Consider the following 25,538-nt stretch of genomic DNA (forward strand, 5'->3'; position numbering starts at 1 on the left):
GACACTGGGGACACCTGGGGACACTCCAGGGACACCTGGGGACAATGCAGGGACACTCCAGAGACACTTTGGGGACACTCCAGGGACACTGCAGGGATACTTTGGAGGCTTTGTGGGAGGACTGGGGACACTTTGGGGACGCCTGGGCTCACCTTGGGGACACTTTGTCAGGATTGGGGACACTCTGGGCACAGTTTGGGGACAGTTGGGGGGTTTGGGGACACCTTGGAGGCATTGGGGGAGGACTGGGGACACTTTGGGGGATTTTGGGGACACCCTGGGGACAGTGGGGTGGTGGAGACACTTTGGGGACAATTTGGAGGTGTTGGGGGATGATTTGGGATGCCTGGGAACACCTGAGAGGGGTTTGGGACACTTTGGGGACATTGGGGGGACACTTTGGGCCTGTTGGGGACACCTTGGGCCATTGGGAATGGTTTGGGGGGTTGGGAACACTTTGAGGGGGGTAGGGATGCTCCTGGAACACCTTGGGGACACCTTGGGGACATTTGGGACACCTTAGGAGGGATTGGTGACACCTTGGGGACTGTGGGGACACTGGGGACACTGTGGTGGCCGTGCCCACTGTCCCTGTCCCAGTGTCCCCTCTGTCCCCAGCACTGGTGGCCTCGGGGTGGCTCCGGTGGCAGCGGAAACCGGAGGGGACAGCAGGGGACAGCAGGTGAGTGACACCAGGGACACTGGGGACATTTGGGACATCAGGGTGTGACCCTGGGGACATTTGAGACATTGAGATGGCCCTGGGGACATTAGGGGTGGCCCTGGAGACAGCAGGGTGACACTGGGTACATTGGGAGGTTACTCTGGGGACGCTGGGGACATTGGGGACAGTGAGTGACTGACACTGGGGACACTGGGGGTGGCACTGGGGACAGCAGGCACAGCAAGTGAGGGACATCAGGGGTGGCACTGGGGACAGTGGGGACATTGAGATGAGCCTGGGGACACTGAGGGGCTGGCATTGGGGATGCTGGGGACAGTGGTGACACCGGGGCCATCAGGGGTGGCCCTGGGGACAGTGAGGACAGTGGTGAGTGACACCGGGGTCACCCTGGGAACACTGGGGTGGCACAGGTGACATCAGGGGATGGCCGTGGGGACAGTGCTGAGCCCGGGGGTGACACAGCAGCTCTGTCCCCTCTGTGTCCCCAGCACGGTGGCCCCGGAGGTGACATCGGAGGTGAGGGGGTGGCACCGAGGGGACACCAGGGGTGGCTCTGTCCCCAGGGTGTCACCCCCATGTCCCCCCCAGGCCACCAAGGGTGGGGACAGGACCCAGCCACGCCCAGGCACAGGTGGGTGTGTCCCCAAATGTCCTCAAATCTGTCCCCAATGTCTCCAAACGTGTCTCAAATGTGGCCCCAGTGTCCCCAAATGTGTCCCTATGTTCCCAATGTCCCTAGTGTTCCCTCAGTGTCACCAAATGTCCCCAGATGTCTCCCAGTGTGTTCCCAAGTGTGTCCCCAGTGTCCCTAAATATCCCTTCAATGTGTCCCCAATGTCCCCAGATGTCCCTGAAAACATCCCTGAATGTCCCCAAATGTCCTTCAACGTCCTCTCAATGCTCCCAAATGTGTCCCCAAATGTCCCTGAGTGTCGCCAAAGTGTCCCTGAGTGTCCTCAAATGTCCTTAAACATCCCCAATGTCTTCAGTGTCCCCAGATGTGTCCCCAGTGTCACTTCAGTGTCCCCAATGTGTCCCCGCAGTGTCCCTGGCCCCGTTGGTGACGCAGCTCCAGGCCCTCGGTGCCGCCATCCTCGGGGACATCGGGGACCCCGCAGTGCCAGTGCCCCCATGGGAACACCGGTGACATCATCAGGGACACAGGTGACATCATCAGGGAGCGGTGGCACTGCCAGCACAGAGATGACATCACTGTGGAGGTGGTGATGTCACAATGGTGATGTTGATGATGTCACTATGACGGTGATGACATCATGGCTCTGGCCCAGCCCTGGCTCGGTGTCACTTTGTCCCCGCCCAGCCCCTGATGTCCCCAAAGCTGCCACAACCATCCCAGAGGGTCCCCAGAGAGTCCCTGATGTCCCCAAGGAGCTTCTTTGGTGTCCCCAACCCCCCCCAATGGCCTCCTGGTGTCCCCACATGTCCCAGGAATGTCCCCAATTCACCCAAGGTGTCCCAAGGTGTCCCCAACCCCTCCCAGTGTCCCCAAGAGCCACCAAAGTGTCCCCAAAGGTGGACATGGTAACAGAAGTTCCCATGGCAACAGAAGTCCCGCCCATCCTGTGCTGCCATTGGCTGCTGTGCTCAGGACTGAGAGTGCTGATTGGCTTGGTTGGGAGGGGGCGGGGCTAAACACAGAACAGGGCCGAAACCAGTACAGACTGAACTGGGAACTGGGATCAACTGGGAACTGGGCCCAAACCAGTACAGACTGAACTGGGAACTGGGGTCAACTGGGAACTGGGCCCAAACAAGTACAGACTCAACTGGGAACTGGGATAACCTGGGAACTGGGCCCAAACCAGTACAGACTCAACTGGGAACTGGGCCTGAATCAGTACAGACTGAACTAGGAGTGATCCCAAACCAGTACAGGGGCTAAACTGGGAACTGGGATGAGCTGGGACCAGTGCCTGAGCTGGGACCAGAACCCCAGACTGGTCCGGGAGCCACAGTGATCACTCACAGACCCAGCACTGCTTCTGGTTTGTACTGGTTCATACTGGTCCATATTCCTCCATAGTGATTTATGCTGGTTTGTACTGGTTTGTACTGTTTCATAATGGTCCATACCGGTCACTGGCCATACTCCATACTCCAGCCCCCCTGTTGTTTCCTGTGCTCTCCCAGTGGTGTCTGAACTGCAAGTGTGGGGGGCAGTGGCCACAGGGGAGTGGCCACAGCCTGAGGGTCAGTGGGAATGGCTGCAGGGAACAGCCACAGCCTGAGGGTCAGCAGGAATGGCTGCAGGGAACAGCCACAGCCTGAGGGTCAGTGGGAACGGCCACAGGGGAACAGCCACAGCCTGAGGGTCAGCAGGAATGGCCACAGGGGAACAGCCACAGCCTGAGGGTCAGTGGCCTCAGGGGAATGGCCATAGCCCGGGCTCAGCCAGACGCGCCGCTCGCCCTTGGGCCGTTGCCACCGAGCGCTTCCCGTGGTCCTGGCGGTGCCCGGCCTCACCGGCGTGTGGGCCGTGCGGCCACTGCAGCTCAGGAGCTCATGGCCGTTCTGGTCCACCAGTGTCCAGCTGGGCAGCAGCGGGTTGGTCAGCAGGGGGATGTCCAGTGTGGTCACTGTGGTGGTGGCTGGCTTGGCTTTGACATTGAAGATGGCGGGCAGGTCCAGCAGCATGGCCAGAGTGGTGGCGGTGTTGTCTGGCATGATCCACGCAGTGCCTTTGTCATTGTCATAGTTGTCATTGTTGTCACCGTCATCGTTGTTATCATCACCATCCTCCATGTGGATCTTGATCTCCTGGGATGGCAGAGACGGGGATGTGGCAGTGGCCATGCAGAGCTGGAGGAGCTCCATGGTGGTGGCCTGGGTGGCCCAGGAGGAGGAGGAGGAGAAGGAAGGGTCATTGTTACTATGGATTGTCACAATGTCGGCGTGGATTGTCACATTGTCACCATGGATTGTTCTTTCCCCACCTTGGATAGTCCTAATGTCACCATGGATAGTCCTAATGTCACCATGAATGGTCCCGTGCCCACCATGGATGATCCTAATGTCACCATGGAGGGTCTCGATGTCACCATGGATGGTCCTGATGTCATCATGGATTGTCCCGTCCCCAACGTGGATGGTGCTAATGTCACCATGGATTGTCCCCTCACTGCCGTGGGAACCCCATGGTGACAATGACGATGACAAGGGTCCTTCTCCTCTACGGTTGAGCCACAGGGCTCAACAGAGGGTCCATGAGGAGGAGGATGAAGATCTTTCTCCACTGTGGTTGGCACGCAATGACCCACTGAGACCGTGGGTGGTGTGTGACAATGACAATAGAGACTCTTCCCTACCATGGACTGCCCCTGATGACAATGGAGACCCTTCATGACCGTGGTTGGCCTTTGATGACTATGGAAATCCTTCATGGCCATGGTTGGCTTGTGATGATGATGACAATAAAGGCAAAGAGTGCGGATGGACTCATCTCCATCATGGACATTCCACAACGTTAATGACCCTTCAGGAAGATGAATGGTCTTTGATGATTATGATAAAGACCCTTCACAACCACAGTGATGATGATGATGAGAAAGGCAAAGACCTATCCAGACCATGGATGGCACTTGAGGATCAGGGATGGACCCGTCATGGTCATGGATAACCTTTGATGATGACAATGACAGTGAAGACCCATCAAGGCCACGGATGGACTCACAACCATCACAGATGTTCCGCAGTGATGATGACCCATCAATGATGATGACCACAGATGTTCCTTTACATGGTCCCATCATGACCATGAATGTTCTGTGACAGTGCTGATGACAATGACGATGACCCATCATGACCATGAACATTCCATGATGATGACGGTGCCCCACCACGACCCTGCTGGTCCCATCCCCCTCCAGCTCCTGCAGGATCTGTCAGCATGGCTCCACCACATGCCCCATTTGCAGCACACTGGCCACCCACAAAGCCCAGCTAGAACCCTCCAGGACCCCCCAAATCCTCCCTGGGATTTTCCAAAACCCCTTCTAGAACCTTCCAGGACCCCTCGGGAGCCCCCAAACCCCACCCAGGACCCCTCAAGGCCCTCCAGGTCCTCCCAGATCCTCTCCAGGAATTGCCAGAACCCGCAAACCCTCTTGGGACTGCTCAAATCCTCCCCAGGACCCCCAACACCCCCCCCTCTGAGGCCCTTTTTTTGTAATGCCTCAAATTGGGATTAAAAGTTGACTCTCCAGGAAGTTCCTGGGTTTTTGCTGGAAAACCAGGAATTTGCTGGAAAATCAATGTTTAATCCAATCTGAAGCATTAAAATACAGGAATTTCCAGGAAAATAAACTTTTAATGCCAATTTGGGGCATTAAAAACTGAGAATTCCTTGGAAAAATCAACGTTTTATCCCAGTTTGGGGCATCTGGGGGGTCTTGGGTCCAGTTTTTGGGGATTTCCATGGAATTCCCAGTATTTTAGGGGTTTCCAGGGAATTCCAGGGATTTTGGGGTCCTGGTCCCATTTTTTGGGGATTCCCATGGAATTCCCTGGATTTTGGTGGGGGTGTCCATCCCATTTTTGGAGTATACGCCCCCTCTTCCCCTCCCCCCCAATCCATTTCAGTTTCGAGTCTCAGACCTTGCCACTGGCTTGGCCACGCCCCTTTCTTCAGCCTGACCAATCAGAGCTTTGGGCGGGGCGTAGGGGACACGGCCCGTCTGGGGGTGTGAATAAGGTCCCAGAAGGAGATTGGGGTCCTGGAAGGGGAAATGTGCCCTTGAGAGTGGGGGGCTCAGAGTCCTGGGGGGGTAAATGGGGTCCTGGCTGGGTAAATGAGGGTTCTGAAGCGTTCATTGGGGTCCTACAGACGGAATTGAGGACCCTCATTTAACCTGCCAGGACCCCAGTTCACCCCTTCAAAACCCCATTTCCCCTTCCAGGACCCCATTTGTCCCCATCACTATGGAAACAGCACCCATGAGTGACCAGGGCTTGCTGGGTTGGTCCCTGTCCCCAGATATCCCCAGTGATGTCACCCCAGGAATTCCCATCAATATTTGGGACAATTTTAATGAAAATTCCGCAGATTTATTTCAAATCCTGTGCTGGGACAGTAGGAGGGGACAGGTGACAGCAGCATGTCCCTGATGGTGTCACCACCCCGACGACATCACAGTGGTGACATCACTGTCCTTCTAGCAGCCTCGGGATGTCCTCGATGGCTCTTTGGCACCTCTCGGCCACCGCATGGGCACCGGGGCCACCAGGGAGCCTGCGGATGTCCCCAAGTGTCCTCAGCAGGTGACGCGTGGCCAGGCGGCTGCTGGCCTCCCACAGCCGCTCGGCCTCGGCCACCTTGGCCGCCAAATCCTCGGGGACATCAGCGGACGCCTCATTTGTCCCCTTCAGGGCGGCCTCGATGTCCCCGAGCCGGCGCTGCAGCTCCCGGGGGAACGCGGTGGCTTCGTCACACGCGGCCACCAAGCGCTCCAGCAGCCCCAGGGCCCCCTCTGCCCGCTGTCCCCTCCTGGTGGCCGCCTCCCCCTCGCTTCTGGCCACCACAGCCTCTTCCGTGGCCTTGGTGGTCGCCTCCATCTCCTTGGCGGCAGCTGCCACCTGGGCCTCGTGCTCAGCCTCCGCCGAGGCCATCTTCTCCTTGTCCGTGGCCAGTGGCAGCTGTCTGGCCTTGGCCACCAGGTTGTGCAGAGATGTCCCCCAGCGGGTGGCCATGTCCTGCAGGTCCCTGGCCCGGGTGTTGGCGGTGGCCGCGGTGGTGGCCTCCCTGGACGCCGTGTCCCTGCAGGCGTCACGGAGCTCGGTGGCCTCTCGGGCCAGCCGGGCCCAGCTGTCCTCGATCGTGGCCACCGACTCCCGCCAGGCACTGGCTGCGGCTGTCACATGGGCCCAGGTGGCCCCCAGGTTGGCCCTAAAGGCAGCCAGGGCCTGGCCCAGGGAGGTGACACCTTGGTGGTCCAGGGTGTCCTGGAGGTGACCAAGGAAGGTCCCCAGGGCCTTGTGCAGGGACCTTGGGGACACGGCCAGCAGCACATCCCCGTACGGCCCGGCCACAGTGGCTGCCAGCTCACCAAGCGTGGCCACCACGGCCACCAGTGCCTCCAGCAGCTGTGGAGGGGACAGGGGAGGTGTTAGGGACTTTAGGGCACTTGCGGCCTCCCGGGGTGGCCCCTGTGCCCTCCCAGTGTCCCGTTTGTCCCCTCCCTGGAGGGCTCTGCTGCCCCCTCTGTCCCTGTGTCACCCCCTCGTCCCCTCTGCCACCCTCGGTCCCTTCCAGCCCTTTGTCACCTCCCCCCTTCCCGCCACGCCCCTGTCCCCTCCTGCCCCTCCCTGTGTCCCCTCCGTGCCTCCACCGTCCCCTCCCCCCCGCCCTTCCCGCGCCGGGATTGTCGCACCTCGCGGGGCTCCATGGCCGCTGGAGACACAACGGGGACTCTTTGGGGACACTCCGGGGACTCTTTGGGGACACTCCGGGGACACTCCAGGAGCCGCTGGCCGGGACAGGGGGAACACGCCCGGGGACACTCGGAGCACACGCGGAACGGGCACGGCCGGATGGGGGCAGGGCGAGGTGACGTCACCGCCCCCTCTGTCCCCCCCCGCCCGCGAGGCCAGGGCGGGGTCCCCAAAGCCCCCCCCCTATGTCCCCAACGGGTCCCAATGTCCCCAATAGGAGCCCAATGTCCCTTCATGTCCCGTTGGGGACACTGGGGACACACCGGGTCCTGTTGGGGACACTTTAGGGACATCGTGGTGACCCAAAACGGGACAAAGGACGTCAGGGCCGCCCCGGTGTCCCCAAGGGAAGAACACGGGGGTGGCACCAAGGTCCCCAATGTCCCTGAGGGTGTCCCCGTGCCCCAGCGGTGACAGTGCCACCCTCGTGTCCCCACCCTACCCCTGTCCTGCCAGTGCCCCCTGGGCCACCTCCAGCCTCCGCGTCACCTCCTCATGCCCCTCCCCCGAGGTCCCCAAGGCCACCACGATGTCCCCGAGCGCCCGGGCAGCGCTGGGGAAGCCCTGTCCCCGTGTCCCCCACGGTGTCACCTCCCTGTCCCGAGTGACAGCGGCCACCAACTTCTTCAGCGCCCGCGTCACCTCCTCCAGCCGCCCCAGCACATCCGCGGTGACCTCGTTGATGGCCGCGGTGGCCTCGGCGCTGGCCCTGGTGGCCGCCACCCGCCGGGCGCGATCCCGCAGGCGCAGGGCCATGTCCCGCTGGTGGCCCGCAGCAGTGGCCAGGTGACGCCGCGATGTCTCCAAGCCCCGCCAGGCCACCTCACAGGACACGGCCACCATGGCCAGGGCCAGCAGCAGGTGACTGTCCTCAGCCACCCCCAGGGCGGCGCGGGCTGAGTCCAGGGACACTGCGGGGACACCACACAGGTGGCATCAGGAACACAGCAGTGCCACCAGTTCCAGCCCAGTGCCACCAGCCCAATGTCACCAACCCAGTTCCAGCCTGGTGTCCCCAGTCCTGTCCCAGTGCCACCAGCCCAATGCTCCCAGTGCCAGCCCAGTGCCACCGCCCCATTGTCCCCCTACCTATGTCACCATGCCAGTGTCACCAGTACCACATATAGCACCAGCCCAGTGTCACCAGTTCAATCCCAGTGTTCCCCACCCCATCCCAGTGTCCCCTGTCCCTTCCTGATGTCCCCATCCCAGTGTCCCCTCCCAGTGCCCCCAGTCCTGTCCCACTATCTCCATACCAGTGTCCCCAGTCCTCTCCCACTGTCACCTGTTCCAGCCCAGTGCCACCAGTTCTGGCCCACTGTCACCACCTGAGTGCCACTACCCTGGTGTCACCAACCCAGTTCCAGCCCAGGGTCCCCAGTCCTGTCCCAATGCCACCAGCCCAGTGCTCCCAGTGCCACCACTCCGTTGTCCCCATACCACTGCCACTGGCCCAGTGCTCCCAGTTGCAGCTCAGTGTCCCCACCCCATTGTCACCGTGCCAGTGTCGCCACCCCAGTGTCACCAGTTCAATCCCAGTCTCCCATCCCGGGACAGGGGAAGGTTTCTACTGGTTTGTAGGGCTCCATGCTGGTCTGTACTGGTCTGTACTGGTTCCTGCATCCCCTGATGCCCCATGCTGTTCCATACTGGTCCATACTGGTCTATACTGGTCAGGGCAGGGGAAAGTCTCTGTTGGTCTGTAGATATTCATACTGGTCCAAACTGGTCTGAACTTGTCCCCACTGCTCTCTACTGATTCATGCTGATCCTTACTGCTCCTAGTGCCTTTTACTGGTCTGTACTGGTCTATACTGGTTTATACTGGTCAGGGCAGGGGGAGTTCTCTGCTGGTCTGTAGATATTCATACTGATCTATACTGGTCCGAACTGGTCTGAACTGGTCCATACTGGTCTATACTGGTGTAAACTGCTATGTAGTGCCTCCCACTGAGGCAGTACAGACTCACAGTACACAATACTGCCACAGTGTGCTATGAAGATGCATACTGGTCTGAACCGGTTTATACTGGTCCATACTGGTCTATACTGATCTGAACTGATATATACTGGTTCAGGCAAGGGGAAGTTCTACTGGTCTGTAGATATTAATACTGGTCTATACTGGTCTGAACTGGTCTGAACTGTCTCCCACTGAGGCAGCACAGACTCACAGCATACAGTACTGCCACAGTGTGCTATCAGGATGTATACTGGTCTGAACTGGTTTATACTGGTCTGAACTAGTTTATACTGGTCTGTACTGGTCCATACTGCCCCATATTAGTCCATACCATTCCACACCGGTCCATACTACTCTATACTGGTCTGTACTGGTTTATACTGGTCAGGGCGGGGAAAATTCTCTACTGGTCTGTAGATATTCATACTGGTCCATACTGCTTTATACTGGTCCATACTGGTCCATACTGCTTTATACTGATCCATACTGGTCCATACTGCTTTATACTGGTCCATACTGGTTTTTACTCACACACAGTCCCGCACAGCACCATCAGCCCCATGGTCAGCCCGTGCCCAGCCCGCAGCCAGCGCTGGCACCGCCGTGCCCGTCCCTCCTCACGTTCCAGTGTCGTTGCTGCCGCCTCAGCCATGGCCCCGACCTGCCACAGCCGCTGCTCGTCCTCGTCCCCCAGGGTCCCCAGGGCCACCGCCGGGGCCACCGCAGCCTCCCGGGCCCTCTCCAGCCCCTCCCGGGCCACCCGGGCCTGGCTCAGTGCAGCCTCAGCCTCAGCCAGTGCCGTGGGGACATTGTCCGGTGTCCCCAAGGCCTCGGCCAGGGCCACCAGGGCCGCCAGGGCCCGGTGCTGTGCGGCCTCTGCCGGGGCCACCTCGGGAGGGAGGGCAGAGGGGGACACCTGAGGACATGAAAGGGGGGTTAGGGGGGTAGAGGAAGGGTTGGGGGGATTCAAGGGGGGAGTTTGGGGGGTCCCAAGTGGGATTTAGGGGCTCCCAGATGAGGTTTCCCCAGGGATTTGTGGCTCCCCAGTTGAGAATTTTCAAAGATTTGGGGTTTCTCAGCTGCCCAGGTGAGGATTTGAGGGGTCCCAGGGATCCAGGTGAGGGTCTCAAGGGACTCCCAAGTGAGATTTGGGGGGTCCCAGGTGAGAATTCCCAAGGATTTGGGGTTTCCCAGGTGTCCCAGGTGAGGCTCCAGGGATGTTTTGGGGTTCCCAGGTACCCAGGTGAGATTCTGGGGGCTTCCACTTGAATCCCCCCAGGAATCTGGGAGGTCCCATCCCCTTTTTCCCCATCCCCGGCCCCTCGGAACTCCCCAGACTCCGGAACTTTCCACTTCCCTTTTCCCTCCCAGCCGCACCCGTGGCCCTGGGGATCCCCAAACTTCCCCAAATCCCCCCAAATCCCTCCCAAATCCCCCCAGATCGCCTGAGGTACCTGCTGGGGGCGACCCCGGGATTTTGGGGTTCCCACCTTGAGCTCCATCCTGGTCCCCATCCGGAGGTTGCGGCCGAAGTTCTGAGGGCAGAGGGCATCGAGGCTCGGAGGAGGGAGGGCCCCACACCCTGATCCTCCCCCGAGGGGCAGAACTGGGCCTGCCAGGACCTCAGGGAACCTTTCGGGGCTGGCTTTAACCCCTCAGGGCCTGGATCTGTCCATCAGGGCTCCATTTCCCTGCCAGGACCCCAGTGACCCCTCAGGGCCCCAATTTCCCTGGACAGGACCCTGATTTACCCCCATTCATCCTTTCAGGACCCCACTTACCCCTCAGGGCCTTCATTTATCTCTTCAGGAACCATTTTCCCCTCAGGACCCCATTTATCCTTCCAGGACCCCATTGACCCCCTCAGGGCCCATTTACCCCACCCAGGGCTCTGATTTCCCCTCCCAGGACCCTGATTTAGAATTGGTTTTGGGGATTGTTTATGAAGATCCAGCAGGATTTGAGGTCTGGGATTTAGGATTGTTTGAGGACCCAGGACTGGAGATCTTTTAGGATCGGATTTGGGGTGTCTGGCAGCATTTGGGATCTGGGATTTTTTGGGATCCAGGGTTTGGGATTTGAGAGCATTTAGAATTGGTTTTGAGTGTCCAGTAGGATTTGAGATCTGGGCTTTGGGACTGTTTGGGATCCAGGATTTGAGATCATTTGGGACTATTCCTTGGGATCCAGCAGAATGTAGGATCTGGAATTAAACACTTCTTGGGATCCTGGATTTGGTGTAATTTTGGAATTGCTTGGGATCTAGAATTTGAGATAATTTGGGCTCATTCCTTGGGATCCAGCAGGATTTGGCATCTGAGGTTTGGGATTGTTGGGATTGGTTTCGTGTATCCAGCAGCATTCAGGATCTGGGAATTTTTGGGATCCAGGATTTGGCATTTGAGATAATTTGGGTTTATTCCTTGGGATCCAGCAGGATTTGGGATCATTTGGGAACTCTGGGACCCCCAACCCCCACCCCCGATGTCCCCAAGGGGTCCCTTTTACTGCCCTTCCCATCCTCCCATTGATGGCCCCGCCCCTTTCCCACGCCCCATTCATGCCCGCCCAGTTTCGTTTCCTTCCAGGCCCCGCCCCTCTTTACGCCCCATTAGTTGCCCGCCCTTTCCCTCACCTCAGGCCACGCCCCCTCCGTTCCCCATTGGCTGTTGCTACCCCTCCCCTCCTCACCCCCCCAATCCCTGCCTACCCCTGCTCCGCCGCTCCCCATTGGCCGACTAATGCGGGCCCGCCCCTCTATGGGCGTGGCTACAAGATCGATCGGCGTTGATTGACAAGTTCCGCTCAGCGGCGGCCCCGGGGGGTGCAGCCAACGCGGCCCGGGGGGACCGCGGAGGGGCTGGGGGCGTTTTGGGGGGGGTTCAATCAATGTGGGGGGGCCCGGGGGTTGCCAGGTGAGTGTGGGGGAACCCATGGATTGGGGAGTCGGGGGTGGGGGGGTCCCCTGAGTGAGGGAAGGGCGGTGAGTGGGGGGTCCTGGCACGCTGTGGGGGTCGTGGACCGGGGGGGTCCCAGCGCTTTGGGGGGGTCGGTAAAGGGGAGGGAGGCAGTGAATGGGGGGGTGTCGTGCTGCGTGGGGGTGCTCTGGTAAATTGGGGGGTGGGGACCTGGTGATAACGGGGGGATCCCGGCTGATAACGGAGGGGGAGACAGGACCGAGCCCCAGGGGACCATCACACTGCCGTTAAATTGAGTGCATGGTGCACACATGAGAAAATAGATTATTTTGTACCAACGAGCAGCCACAAGGAATTATCAATAATCAATAATCAAGTACCAGAGCAAAAAACTTGTGAAAGTATTTTTTTGCAAAAGCCAGTACTGAATTGCAGCAGCCAATTATTAAATTGTCATTTATGACACGGCTGTGCTGAAGGCACAGTGTAAAGCTGGAAGCTGCTGAGGGGTCTCATTCACCCCTGTCCCCTGTCCCTGAGTGTCCCTGAGTGTCCCTGGTGACATCACCCCAGGAAATCCCACCAGGATTTGGGACAGTATCAATGAAAATTCCTAGAAAATTCCCCAGATTTGTCTCAAATCCCATGTGGGGAGGGGAGAGGGGACAGGTGACAGCAGCGATGTCCCCAATGATGTGACCGCCCCGATGAGGTCACAGCTGTGACGTCACTGTCCCTGCAGCAGATTTGGGATGACCTCGATGGCTTTTTGGCACTGCTCGGCCACTGCACGGCTGCCGGGGCCATTGGGGCCACCACGGCCACCATAGGGACTCAAGAGGAGGTCGTGGATGTCCCCAAGTGTCCCCAGCAGGTGACGCGTGAACAGGCGGGCGCTGGCATCCCACAGCTGCTCAGCCTTGGCCACCAAAGCCACAGGGACATTGGGGGGTGCCTCATTTGTCCCCTTTGGGGCACACGCGATCTCCTCGAACTGCAAATCTATGTAACTGATAAACTTGCCAGCTGAGTCGCATGCGTCCGCCAAGCGCTGCAGCGGCTCCAGGGCCACCTCTGCCCAATGTCTCCTCCTGATGGCCGCCCTCGCCCGCCTGGAGGCCACCACAGCCTCTCCCATGGCCTCATTGGTGGCCATTGCCACCTGGGCACTGTGCGTGGCCCCTGCCGAGGCCTCCTCATCCCTGTCCAGGGCCACCATGAGCTGCTGGGCTGTGGCTGCCAGGTTGTCCCCAGCTGTCCCCCTGCGGGTGGCCTCGTCCTGTGGGTCCCCGGCCTGGGCGTTGGCCGCGTCCTGGCAGGCATCACAGAGGTGGATGGCCTCCCAGTACAGGTGGCCCCACCTATTATCAAGTGCGTCCTGCAACTTCCACCAGGCGCTGCCCGTGGCTCTCACATCAGCCCAGATGGCCCCCGGGGTGGCCCCAAAGGCGGTCAGGGCCAGGCCCAGGGAGGGGACACCAGGGAGGCCCAGGGAGGTGACATCACTGTGGTCCAGGGTCTCACGGAGGCTCCAGGTGAAGTGCCTCAGGGCTGTGTGCAGGAACTCTGGGGACACGCGCTGCTGCATGTCCCTCTGTGGCCCGGTCACGGCGGCCACCACCTTGCCCAGGGTGGCCACCACGGCCACCAGTGCCTCCAGCACCTGGAAAGAGGGCAGGGGAGGTGTCAGTGACCTGGTGGCATTTGTGGCCTCCTATGGTGGCCCCTGTGCCCTCCTGGGGTCCCCTTTGCCCCTCCCTGAGGGTTCTGCTGCCCCTCTGTCCCTTTGTCACCTCCCTGTCCCCTCTGCCACCTCTGCTTCCCCTCTGCCACCCCGCCCCTCCCCCCCTCCCCCCCACCGCGCCGGGACTGTCACACCTCGTGGGGCTCCATGGCCGCTGGGGACACTCCAGGGACACTCCAGGGACACTCTGAGGACACTGGTGGGGGGCGAACACACCCAGGTGACAGCTGGGGCACACAGGAAGGCAGCGCAGCCGGAGAGGGGAAGCAGGAAGAGCTGAAGTCACCGCCCCCAGCCAGGGCGGGGTCCCCAATGTACCCCCAGTTTCCTCGACGGGACCTCGATGTCCCCTCAGGGTCCCCAACAAGGCCCAAGTGTCCCCTGATGTCCTGTTGGGGACACTTGGGACACACCAGGGTCCTGTTTGGGACACTGTGGGGACATCTGGGACATCGTGGTGAGCCAAAACGGGACAGGGGGGATCAGGGTGGCCCCGATGTTGCCAAGAGAAGGGCACAGGGGTGTCCCCAAGGTCCCCAATAGGACCCCAGTGTATCCCCAGTGCCCCCAGATGGACATTGTGGGACACTTGGGCCTTGTGGGGGACATCAGGGCAACACCAGGGCCATGTGAGGACACTCGGGGGACATTGGGGTCCCATTGGGAACACTGGGGGGACATTGAGGACCCTGCCCTGGCCCCACAGGTGGGGGAAGGGCAGGGGGGGACAGTGACATCATCGTCACCTCTTCCTACTACCTCCATCCGGCTGTGCCATGTTCCCGTGTGTCCCCAGCTGTCACCTGGGTGTGTTCGCCCCCCAGAGTGTCCCCAGAGTGTCCCTGGAGTGTCTCCAGCGGCCATGGAGACCCAAGAGGTGTGACAATCCTGGGGTGGGAGGCAGGGGGAGGGGACAGGGGGCACACAGGGGTGACAGAGGGGACAGGAGAGTGTGGCAGGAAGACGAGAGGTGACAGAGGGGTGGGGGGGACTGAGGGTGACAGAGGGCTGGCAGAGGTGACAGTGGGGGGTGGCAGGGGGTGGCAGAGGGGACAAGGGGGCGACAAAGGGACAGAGGGAACAGCAGAGCCCTCCAGGGAGGAGACAAAGGGACCCCGGGAGGGCACAGGGGCCACTGCAGGAGGCCACAAGTGCCACCAGGTCCCTGACACCTCCCCTCCTGTCCCCTCCCCAGTTGCTGAAGGCGCTGGTGTCCGTGGTGGCCACCCTGGGCAAGGTGGCGGCCACCGTGACCGGGTCACACAGGGACGTGCGGCAGCGCGTGTCCCCAAAGTTCCTGCCCGCGGCCCTGAGGAGATTCACCCAGAGCCTCCGTGAGACCCTGGACCACGGCGATGTCACCTCCATGGCCCACCGTGGAGTCCCCTCCCTGGGCCAGGCCCTGGCTGCCTTTGAACTCACCCCAGAGGCCTGGGCTGATGTGAGAGCTGCGGCCAAGGCCTGGCAGGAGTTGGTGGCTGCGCTCAGGGAGAGATGGGACCGGCTGGCCATTGAGTGCTCTGAGCTCAATGGAGCCTGCACGCACACGGGCTTCACCATGGCCATCGCCCGGGCCATGGACCCGCGGTATGAGGCAACCCGCCAGGATTGGGACATGGATTCGGAAGACCTGGTGGCCATAGTCCGGTTGCTGCCGGTGGCCCTGGGCATGGATGAGGGGGCCTGTGCAGGGGCTGTGCACGAGGCCGAGGGGGCTGCGGCCACCAACGAGGCCATGGGAGAGGCCATGGTGCCCGCCAGCTTGATAAGGGCGGCCACCAGGAGGGGAAATTGGGCAGAGCAGGGCCTGGTGCTGCTGGAGCGCTTGATAGAAGAGTGTGGCAGCGTCAGTTCGTTCTTCCAGGAGCTGCAGTGGCAGTTCAGGGCCATCAAGCCTTATCTGGAGGTGACAGAGCAGGCATCCCCCAATGTCCCTGTGGCCTTGGTGGCCAAAGTGGCCGAGTTTGAGCACCTGTGGGATGCCAGTGCCTGCCTGGCAAAGGATCACCTGCTGGGGATACTTGAGGTCATTGACAACATCTTCTTGAGTCTCTATGGTGGCCCAGGTGGCCGAGCAGTGCCACAAAGCCATCAAGGACATCTCAAGACTGCTGCAGAGACAGTGATGTCACCGCTGTGACGTCATCAGGGTGATGACATCTCTGGGGTCATTGCTACTGTCACTTGTCTCTTCACTCCCCACATGGGATTTGAGACAAATTTGGGGAATTTTCTGGGAATTTTCATTGAAATTGTCCCAAATCCTGGTGGGAATTCCTGGGGTGACATCACTGGAGATACTCAGGGACACTCTGGGGACACTCAGGGACAGGGGATGGGGGTGAATGAGTCGCCTCAGCAGCTTCCAGCTTTCCACTGTGCCTGCAGCAGAGCCAGCTTATAAATGACAATTTAATAATTGGCTTCTGCAATTCTGCATTGGCTTCTGCACGATGTTATTGAATGCAAGTATTTTGCTATGGTACTTGATATTGATATTGATTATTAATAATTCATTGTAGCTGCTTTTTGGAGCAATATAATCAATCAGTTTATGTGTGCACGATATAGCCTATTTAGTGCTATTTGATATTATATCATAGGCCTTAAAATATTCAAAATAGACAAATATTAAATAGATAAATAATAAGTGTTAAAATAGAGACTGTGCAATGTTAAAATGCTTTTGCATAACTGACTCAGGAGTAAAACAATTCCCTTGTTCCTCACACCTGTGGATCAGCCTCTCCAGGCGATAACAGTGACACAAACCTGAGAAGAATTTAGGAATTTATCAGGGAGTGTGCAACAACAGGATGGAACCAGAAGAAGAAATAAATAATATTAATCTAATCTACAGAATGTCCTGCAGACAAGTCAGAGGTTAAAACCAAACAAGAGTTCCTGGAGCATCCAAACCTCCCAGGAATATTTGAATAATGTTTAAACACAGGAATGTGTTTGTAGCCCTGCAGTGGAACCGGATCTGGAAAACAGTGGGTTAAGTTTCGGAGGAGTTCCTTGGCCAACTGCCAAATCCTTTTGTATCCTTTATAAACTTTTTCAATTCTCAAGGAGTGAACTTCGTTTCTCACACCCGGCTGCGATCTGGGGGGGCCCCGTTGCTGAGAGCTGACCCCGCCCCGGGTGTCGCTGGAACCCCCAAAAACCGCAGCCACCACCAGCCCTTGTTGGGGGTTGGGTTTTTTCTGTTCTTTCCTTGTTTCTTGTGGAATTTTTTCCCATGGAGTTGCTGAGAGGCGCTGATGGCTGAGTGCTTGAGAAGGCGGGGAGGGGGAACTCCTCTGGTTTTTGGGAGTTTCTCTGGGAGGGGGGCGCAGAGATAGCGGGAGAATGGGGGGCAGGGGTTGGGGGCAGCCTCTCTTTGTCGCTCTTTGGCATCGGAGGAGGGCGGCCAGGCTGTCCCTGCAGAGAGAATTCACTGGCACCGCTGGAGCTGAGCCCTGAGAGACCGATCACCGTCTGTTTGTGTGCCCCGGGAATCCTGAATGTCCTGTGCTCTGGGAATCCTGAACTTCGTGAGCGCCATGAATCCTGACTTCTGTCTACCCTGGAATATTGAATTACATGTGCCCCAGGAATGCTGAACTTCCCTGTGCTCTAGATATCCTTAATTTTGTGTGCCCGGGAATCCTGAATTTTGTGTTATTAAGTAAGAGAACAGGCTCCAGGTACTAAAAGTGATTTCAGCATTTATTATAAGAAAAAGAAAGGCCCAAAGCAAGGGTCCATGGGCCAAGCCGGAGCGTTCCCATTGAGGATGCTGCAGCGTCGGCGCCGGGACTGCTAAGCTGCGATGGCCCCGATGCTCCAGATGGAGCGGCACAAATTCAGTGCGTCAGAAGCCACTTTTTATCCTGTTTTTCATCCGTTTGGATTGGTTTCCTTTGGATTCTTCATTTGCATGAAGGTTTAATGCACTTTATTGGCCCATTAATGTTCTCTCCAGGCTGGCTGGTTTCGCTTGGGGGGTGGTGCACTTTACTGAGGTGCGTTATGTTGAGTACTGTATTTCTTATCACTACCCTTTAAACCCTTTTTACAATCTAATAACCAAACTAACAGTACATTCTTATCAATCTATCAAATATTTACAACAGTTTCTAACCTATGTTTAACAATTTTCCCCTCCAACTATTTGATCACGCTTCGAGCCTGCCTCAATCTTTTAAAATTCAACTTCTACTTTGCTCAGTTTCTCATATTGTTCTAGCACATCTCTGGCATTCTGATCACTCTGTTCTTTCATTAACGTGACTTTTTCACCATTTTTCCCTTCCCCGTTCCCTTGCAGCATGATGCTGCTGTGGACAATGCTGGTCACTATCCGGACTAGACATAGAATTACATATGGTAGTAATATTACACTTGCTAGTGCACACACCACAAAAAAGACCAATTTCTTCCACCATTTACCATTCCAGGTGAACAAGCTGTCCCACCAATCGGAGTCTCCAAACAAGGGGGTCCATTTTTGTGCTCCAAAACAGGTAACTTTTCAAATATTTTGAGGAATACTTTTAATTACATGACTGTGGTCATCGATCTCTAGGCAGCATTCTGAAGCATTACATTTCCCACAGATCCCGCCTTCCTCTGCGAGGAGGTAGTCCACTGCCAGTAGGATCTGGTAAATTACTGACGGTGTTTGTTGTTGCTGCTGGTTTAAGAGATCGATGATCAGAGTTGTTTGATTGGATATGATTTCAAGCACTGCTTGTAGACGGATGATTGGATTGAGCGTGTATTCTGGGGTTCTGTACCCCCAGGGTCCATCTTGGGCCCAGGGAGCTGGCCCTTCAGGATCTAAAATCCTTTCTGGGGTCCAAATGTCATTGTTCCAATTTTGGGTTCCACCAATTAAACTCCTTTTCTTTCAGCCCAGATCATCATACACTGCGACTCCTAAGTTTGATTTCGCATCCTTAGGCAGTAAGAAAAAGGATGGTTTTATTGCTCCAATTGTGCAACCCCCGCTCCACCCTCCTGGTAACTTCACATTGGTTGTGTTCCACAGATCCAAAATAAACTTTTAGGTGCATCCCTGTCATGGTTTGATGCTGGTGCAATGCTAGTGCTTTTATGAACGTATATTCTCTCTGGTGTCTACTGTGAGATGTGATTAGAAATACAGCAAAGCAGGCTCTAACATAGGAATAAAGAACAAAAACTTTATTACCCTACAACTATATGAAAAGAACAATATACAGAACTCAGAATGAAAATTATCTAAATAATTCTTCCTCCCTCTAGTAAATTTCTATAGACATTACAGTAAGACAAAACTTTGAATTCTCAATTCAGTTACTATTCTTCAGATACCTAACTCTCAGTCTATCATCATTTTTCAGATAATCAATTTTCAGTTCATCAAGGAGAGAGGAGTCCCTCTTGTGCCACAGGCTCCCCCAGGAAACACAGTTGAAACCTCTTGTGTTTCCATGTCACACGTGGCACCGCCCGGAGATCATTTCCCATGGTGACATCTTCCTTCCATGCCCAGTGCTCTCACCACTGCACACGCACCAGAGCTGCTTCTGGGGTTCCCCTTTTAAGGATGCTTTGCCCAGTTCCAAAAATGAACACAGTCTCTCACTTTTGGGACACCTGTCCCTCCCAAATTCACCCCTGGGGCCGAGGGGTCTCAAGAACAGAGATCTTCTTCACTGAAGATCAAAGGCAACCCTACTCTCTTCTCTCATCGTCTCTGTTTATACCGCTCCTTCACATCACATCACTGCACTCTCTTGGCTCCAAGCCATTGTGCCCCCTAAATGCACTCTCTGTGTCACAGAAAAAAAAAATAGTTCTACCTATAGCTATACCAGAAAAGTCCAGCTAAAAGGCCACTCCATCATCTCCTCCCACTTCGGATTCTTCTCAACTCTTCAGACATCTTTCACTTGCACACACTTCCATCATACTCGCCTATTTATTTTTATTTCATCTCTACCTTCCTTCTCACTCAGCTTCAGAATTATCTGCATGTGTAAAGTTTCTATCATCTAAGAGAAAAGTTCAAATCTCAGGCTCTGCCTGTCTAGAACTCTCACGCTGCCCTGCCCAGCACCTTCTCGCTGCACCCTCGCTGCACCACCCGCCCCTTCTCCTTCTCAGCCAGCCCTGCTGCCAGCACATGAGATCCAATTTCCAAGGAGCACAAACACAGACACAAGCACAAGCTCTCTGTCTCTCTCCCAGGGCAGGGGAAGAGCTGCCCGCTGCTTCTCAGCATTCTTCTCCCCTTCTCTCTTGCCAAAGCCTTCACTTCCCTTCTCTGTCCCAAGCTCTCACCTCCCTCACACGCCCGCACGGCTTCCCCTGCCCCGCCCAGCCCGCAGCTGAGCAGGAGAGCTCTGACTTCTCTCACAGAGCAGAACTGAAAGAGCTTCCCCTGAGAGGTCTCTGCTTTTAACCCCCTGTGCTCTCAGAAGCGTGTCCATATCCTCAGTAGCCACACCAAATGCCAATATTCAAATCTCAATACTTATTTTTTAACCAAGAAACTCTCAAAAATCTCACTTCCTTTTCAAAGAAAAACAATCCCAGAAATTAGAATCTTGATTTGGTATATGTTTCCAATATTTGAATAGGTTATCTATTGCCCAGAATATGTAGATATAATCTCCTGAGCATTCAAACATTTTTTCTTTTTGACTGTATACACCTCAACTTTCAGTTTTCTCTATTAACCAATATGAATGGGGAGTTTCTGGGATCCACCTGGTGTGTGTGTGTCATTTGCTGCCAGATATCTTTTACGTGGTGTTTCTCCTACTTCTATAGGATACATTTTCCCTTTTCTTGATCAACACTCTTCCCCTATTATTGTTGATTTTAGCTTCCACTCTCCTTCCCTTCTTTTGGGTACTGCCATGTTTTTTCCTGATGTAATCCATTTTAAAATGTCCAGGGGACCTAAACTGATACCATCCCATGGCCAAATTTCACTTAAATGAATCCCCCTGCACACCTAACAATCAGTCAAATTAAATTCTTTTGTAATCTTTTCCATCATATCAATAAACAGATTTTTTCCATATATTTGTCCCTCTCTATCCCTTTGTATTTTCAGATGCACTTCCTTCTCTTTGAATGTATCCTCTAAGTTGGTTTCACTTTCTTGTTCAAAACACACCCATCTTTCTTTCATAGAGTACTCTCCTGACATCTTCTGGCTTGGGTTTGCAATATTTTTAGCCAGCTGTGAAAAATGTGTGTTTTATGATTGGCTTTTTGCAAGTATTAAACTTAATATTAGATGTGTCATGTTAGGAAGTTATGCTGTATTAATTTTTTAAAGTAGTGTGTAAATAGAGTTCTAGATTATAACATAATGTTTAATTAGAAACTATGTCTGTGGAATATTTTTTAAAGAAAGGAATGAGGTCCTCACATTGAGATAGCAGTCACAGAACACCTAAATCTCTCAGAGAAGAAGAATTTATTGTTCTCTTATCAGAAAAAACAAACCTTTTCCTGCCTCACTCAGCCCTGAAAATGCCATCAGGATTCAGAGGAAGAAGTTGACAGTGACCAGACAGAATCCTGTCTTTGAATAGATTTTATGCATCATGTATGAGATGTATGAATATGCAACAGGCTATTGCGTTTAAGGGTTAATCCTCTGTTAACATGTGTCCTTTTTTGGGCTTATTTTGCCCAGAAAGAGGTACCCAGACTGTCCATAACTCTTTGTTCTTATTGTCTCGTATTGCCCTAAATCTTAGTTCTTCAAGTTCTTATAACTCTAATTATATTGCTATTTTTATAACCATTTTATTACTATTAAACTTTAAAAATTTTAAAGACAAGTGATTGGCATTTTTCACACCAGCCAATATATTTTATTATCCTCTCTTCAGGTTGTTAACTGGGAGTGATCAATACATTTGGGGTTCATGTTTGTGCGTACTCTGATTAATACACTTACTGTTTCTCCTCTATACAAGGGACAGGAACACTTCTCACGAGTGTTTCCTCCGCTTGCTTTGCAGTGAGTGAGTAGCAGCACTGCTACCGGTGGGAGTCTGGTACGGGCTGCCCTCCTCACCTCTCGATCCACAGGAGTTTTTTGTGCTAAGAGAATGCAAAGAGTTTTTCCCGGAGGGAGTTTCTAATCGAGTCTTGCCTCCCACCTCTGGTTCTCCCTTCTTCTGGAGACATTCTGCCATGACCCTCATCGTAGCAACTGCCTTCCCTCAGTTTGGTCCCAGTTAGGGTTGCAAGGAGAGAGCTCTATGGAACAGTACTAGAAACTGAGAAGTTATTTTGACTGTCAATCCTTAGATATACAAAACCTTAACTTATACTATAACTATAATTATAACAAACATTAACAAACTTCAAGGATACACGGATAACAATGTAGATGTTCCCCATGGGGGGTTGTGTTCAGGGTTGCGCTTCTTTCGGTGCTTTCCTCAGGACCAATTTCAAGTCTTTGTTGTTTCTGTTGGCTGTAGGCCATTCGCTGGCCTCAACTGGAGGTTGTACTTGTGAAAAATGCCAATCACTTGGTTTTAAAATTTGAAAAGTTTAATAGTAATAAAATGGTTATGAAGATAGTAATATAATGAGAGTAATAAAAATTTGGGCAATTATGATTAGAACAATACGAGGCAATAAGAACAAAGAGTTACAGATGGGCCGGGTACCTGTTTCTGGGCAAAATGAGCCTGAAAATGGACACAAGTTAAGAGAGGACTAACCTTTAAAAGCAATAGCCTGTTGCATATTCATACATTTCATACATAATGCATAAATTCCATTCAAACAAAGGATTCTGTCTGATCAGTGTCAACTTCTTCCTCTGAATCCTGATGGCGTCTTCAGGGCTGAGCAAGCCAGGAAGAAGTTAGTTAAGGGAGCAATAAATTCTCTTTCTCTGAAAGATTTAGGTGTCCTGTGGCTGCTATCTCAGTGCAAGTACCTCATTCCTCTCTTTAAAAAATATCCCACATACATAGTTTCTATTTTAGCCTTATGTTATACCCTAGAACTATATTTAACAGATTACTTAAAAAATTAATACAGCATCACTTCCTAACATAACACATAATATCATTTTAATATTTGCGAAAAGCCAATCATAAAATACACATTTTTCACATTATACATAAGCATTTAGTTGCTTTGTTACAATATGTCTTAGCTTTACCACAACTTCCTCTATTTTATTCTAAGCCCCAGTCATCTTGCTACCTCATCTCTTTTACTGTATTATACTGCTTTTATTTTGATGCTTTATTTGGTTATTTGGTCAGAAAGTTTCAGAAGCTTTCTTTGTGTCTATTTTCGACACAGCCGATAGAAGCACTTGCTGATTCCATTGCCAATTGACACAAATCACAAAACCATTTGTCACATGGGGGTGAGGGGTAGGGGGGTGTCCCCTGGCTGGGGGAGGGGCGGTGAGTGAGGGGTTTTGGTGCACTGGGGGGGGCTCATGGATTGGGGGGGTCCCAGTGCATTATGGGGTTGGTGAAGGGGGGAGGCAGTGAATGGGGGGGTACCAGTCCATGGGAGGGGGATTAGGAGAGGGGGGTCCCTGGTGATAACGGGGATCCCTGCTGATAACTGGGGGGAACAGGACCAAGCCCCAGTGCTGGGGACCCCCTTTGTGACCCCCAGTGCTTGGAGTCCCCCTGGTCCCACTCCTGCCCCCTCCCAGTCCCTGCACTGTTCTCAGGGGGTCCTGTGGCTCTGAGGGGGCAAAGGGGAAGGGGCAAAACCCCTGTGATGGGTGGGGGGGGCACAGAGGGGGGCCCAGGCCCGGTGCTTGGGGGGGTCGGTACATGAGGGGGGCTCAGCCCCAGTCCTGGAGCTCGATGATGGGGGGAGTGCTGTCAATGCATGGGGGTGTCCCAGTGCCTGGTGGCACCTGAGTGTCCACAAGGCTTCCCAGCGACATCACTACCCCAATGACATCACAGTGGTGACATCACTGTCCCTGCAGCACCGTCAGGATGTCCTCGATGGCATTTTTGGCACTGCTTAGCCACGTGGGCTACTGGGGCCACCGTGGCAACCATAGCAACTGAAGAGGAGTTTGTGGATGTCCCCAAGTGTCCTCAGCAGGTGATGCGTGGCCAGGCGGGCGCTGGCCTCCCACAGCCACTCGGCTTCTGCCACTTTGGCCATCAAGGCCTCAGGGACATCAGGGGATGCCTCATTTGTCCCCTCCAGGGTGGCCTCAATGTCCCTGAGCTGGCACTGCAGCTCCTGGGGAAACGCGGTGGCTTCGTCACACGCGGCCACCAAGCACTCCAGTGGCCCCAGGGCCACCTGTGCCTGCTGTCCCCTCCTGGTGGCCACTCTCAACCAGCTGGTGGCCACCATGGCCTCTCTCATGGCCTTGGTGGTCGCTTCCTCCTCACTGGTGACCGCCGCCAACCAGACCTCAAGCGCGGCCAGTGCCGAGGCCACCTCCTCCTTGGCCAGGGCCACCGATGGCTGCTGGGCCGTGGCCACCAGGTTGTGCAGAGACGTCCCCCAGCGGGCGGCCTTGTCCTGCAGGTTCCAGGCACGGTAGTGACGGTGGCTGCAGTGGTGGCAGCAGTGGTGGCTGTGTCCCTGCAGGTGTCACAGAGCTCGGTGGCCTCCCTGGCCAGCCAGTCCCAGCCGTTCTCGAGACCTCCAACGACTCCCACCAGGCCACCAGGCACTGCCTGCGGCTCTCACATCGGCCCAGGTGGTTCCAGGGTGGTGCCAGGGCCTGACCAAGGGAGGGGACACTGGAGTGGCCCAGGAAGGTGACAGCGTGATAGTTGAGGGTCTTATGGAGGTACCAGATGAATCTCCTCAGGTTTGCATTCAGGGACTTTGGGGACACGCGCTGCCACATGCCCCTCTGTGGCCTGGTCACAGTGGCTGCCACCTTGCCCACGGCCACCACAGCCTCCAGCCACTGGGAAGGGAACAGGAGAGGTGTCAGGGACCTGGTGGCACTTGTGGCCTCCTGGGGTGGCCCCTTTGTCCCCTCCCTGGAGGCGTCTGCTGTCCCCTCTGTCTCTTCATCAGCCCCTAATGCCATCTGCCACCCCCCTGCCACCCCCCGCTTTCTGCCCAGCTGCCGCCCTTGGTCCCCTCCACCCCTCTTTCCCCCTGTCCCCTCCCTGTCACTTTCCCCCTTCCTGCCACACCCTCCTGTCCCCTTTGAGACCCCCTGTCCCCTCCCACCACTCTCTGTGTCGCCTCCATTCCCCCCTGTCCCCTCTGTCCCCTGTGTCACCAGTTGTGTCCTGGTGTCACCAGTTGCACTCCAGTGCAACCAGCCAAGTGTCCCCAGTCTCTTCCTAATGTCCCCATCCCAGTGTCCCCTCCCAGTGTCCCCAGTCCTGTCCCAGTATCCCTGTCCCTGTGCCACCAGTTCCTTCCCACTGTCCCCAGTTCCAGCCCAGTGTTCCTGTCTCAGTCCCATCAGCCCAGTGCCACCAGGGATGCCCCAGTGTCACCAGCCCAGTGTCACCGATTCCACCCCAGTGCCACCAGTTCTATCCCACTGTCACCACCCCAGTGTCCCTAAGGCTGTCCCAGTGCCACCACCCCTGTGTCATCATTCCAGTGCCACCAACCCAGTGTCCCCAGTTTCATTTCAGTGCCACCAATCTGGTGTCCCCAGTTTCATTCCAGTGTCACCAAGCCAGTGCCACCAGTTCTGTCCCACTGTCACCAGTGTTTTGGGGGGTTTGGGGGATCCCAGGTGGAGTTTGGGGGCTCCTGGGGGAGTTTGGGGGAATCCCAGATAAAGTTTGGAGG

The 25,538-nt window shown here is 55.4% G+C and overlaps 3 protein-coding genes across 13 annotated transcripts in view; 1 reads left to right on the plus strand and 2 right to left on the minus strand.

Annotated features, from left to right (window-relative positions):
- Positions 1–24,850, plus strand: part of LOC102061811 (uncharacterized) — a 28,271-nt gene extending 3,421 nt beyond the window's left edge. For 8 of the 11 annotated variants that reach the window (XM_074529888.1, XM_074529889.1, XM_074529879.1 and 5 more), the window contains 3 exons: positions 619–682; positions 1,174–1,316; positions 9,633–10,024. In XM_074529888.1, the coding sequence (XP_074385989.1) occupies positions 619–682; positions 1,174–1,316; positions 9,633–10,015 (590 nt within the window). In that variant the 3' untranslated portion in view covers positions 10,016–10,024. Of the gene's footprint in view, positions 1–618; positions 683–1,173; positions 1,317–1,728; positions 2,733–9,632; positions 10,025–18,202; positions 18,269–24,359 lie in introns of those variants that run through there. The other 3 variants (XM_074529885.1, XM_074529890.1, XM_074529887.1) reach the window with 3 other exon arrangements.
- LOC141725825 (uncharacterized) lies at positions 5,022–7,573 on the minus strand. The gene is made up of 2 exons (XM_074529928.1): positions 7,072–7,573; positions 5,022–6,784 (listed from the first exon to the last, which is right to left on the minus strand). The coding sequence occupies exons 1-2, from the start codon at positions 7,423–7,425 to the stop codon at positions 5,846–5,848; spliced, it is 1,293 nt and encodes a 430-aa protein (XP_074386029.1). The 5' UTR covers positions 7,426–7,573; the 3' UTR covers positions 5,022–5,845.
- Positions 12,246–14,012, minus strand: LOC141725854 (uncharacterized). Its single transcript, XM_074530001.1, has 2 exons — positions 13,892–14,012; positions 12,246–13,676 (listed from the first exon to the last, which is right to left on the minus strand). Exons 1-2 carry the CDS (start codon positions 13,904–13,906, stop codon positions 12,741–12,743), a joined length of 951 nt encoding a protein of 316 aa, XP_074386102.1. The 5' UTR covers positions 13,907–14,012; the 3' UTR covers positions 12,246–12,740.
- Positions 24,851–25,538: the final 688 nt, after the last annotated feature.

Source organism: Zonotrichia albicollis, chromosome 31, assembly GCF_047830755.1.
Source record: "Zonotrichia albicollis isolate bZonAlb1 chromosome 31, bZonAlb1.hap1, whole genome shotgun sequence".
Classification (NCBI taxonomy): Eukaryota; Metazoa; Chordata; class Aves; order Passeriformes; family Passerellidae; genus Zonotrichia; species Zonotrichia albicollis.

What these genes read in the sequence shown, in the direction of transcription:
- LOC141725825 (XM_074529928.1), bottom strand. Translation starts at nt 7,425, where the DNA reads ATGTCCCTAAAGTGTCCCCAACAGGACCCGGTGTGTCCCCAGTGTCCC. An exon ending in CGGCCATGGAGCCCCGCGAG is followed by an intron (nt 6,785 to 7,071) that starts GTGCGACAATCC and finishes TCCCCTCCACAG; the next exon opens with CTGCTGGAGGCACTGGTGGC.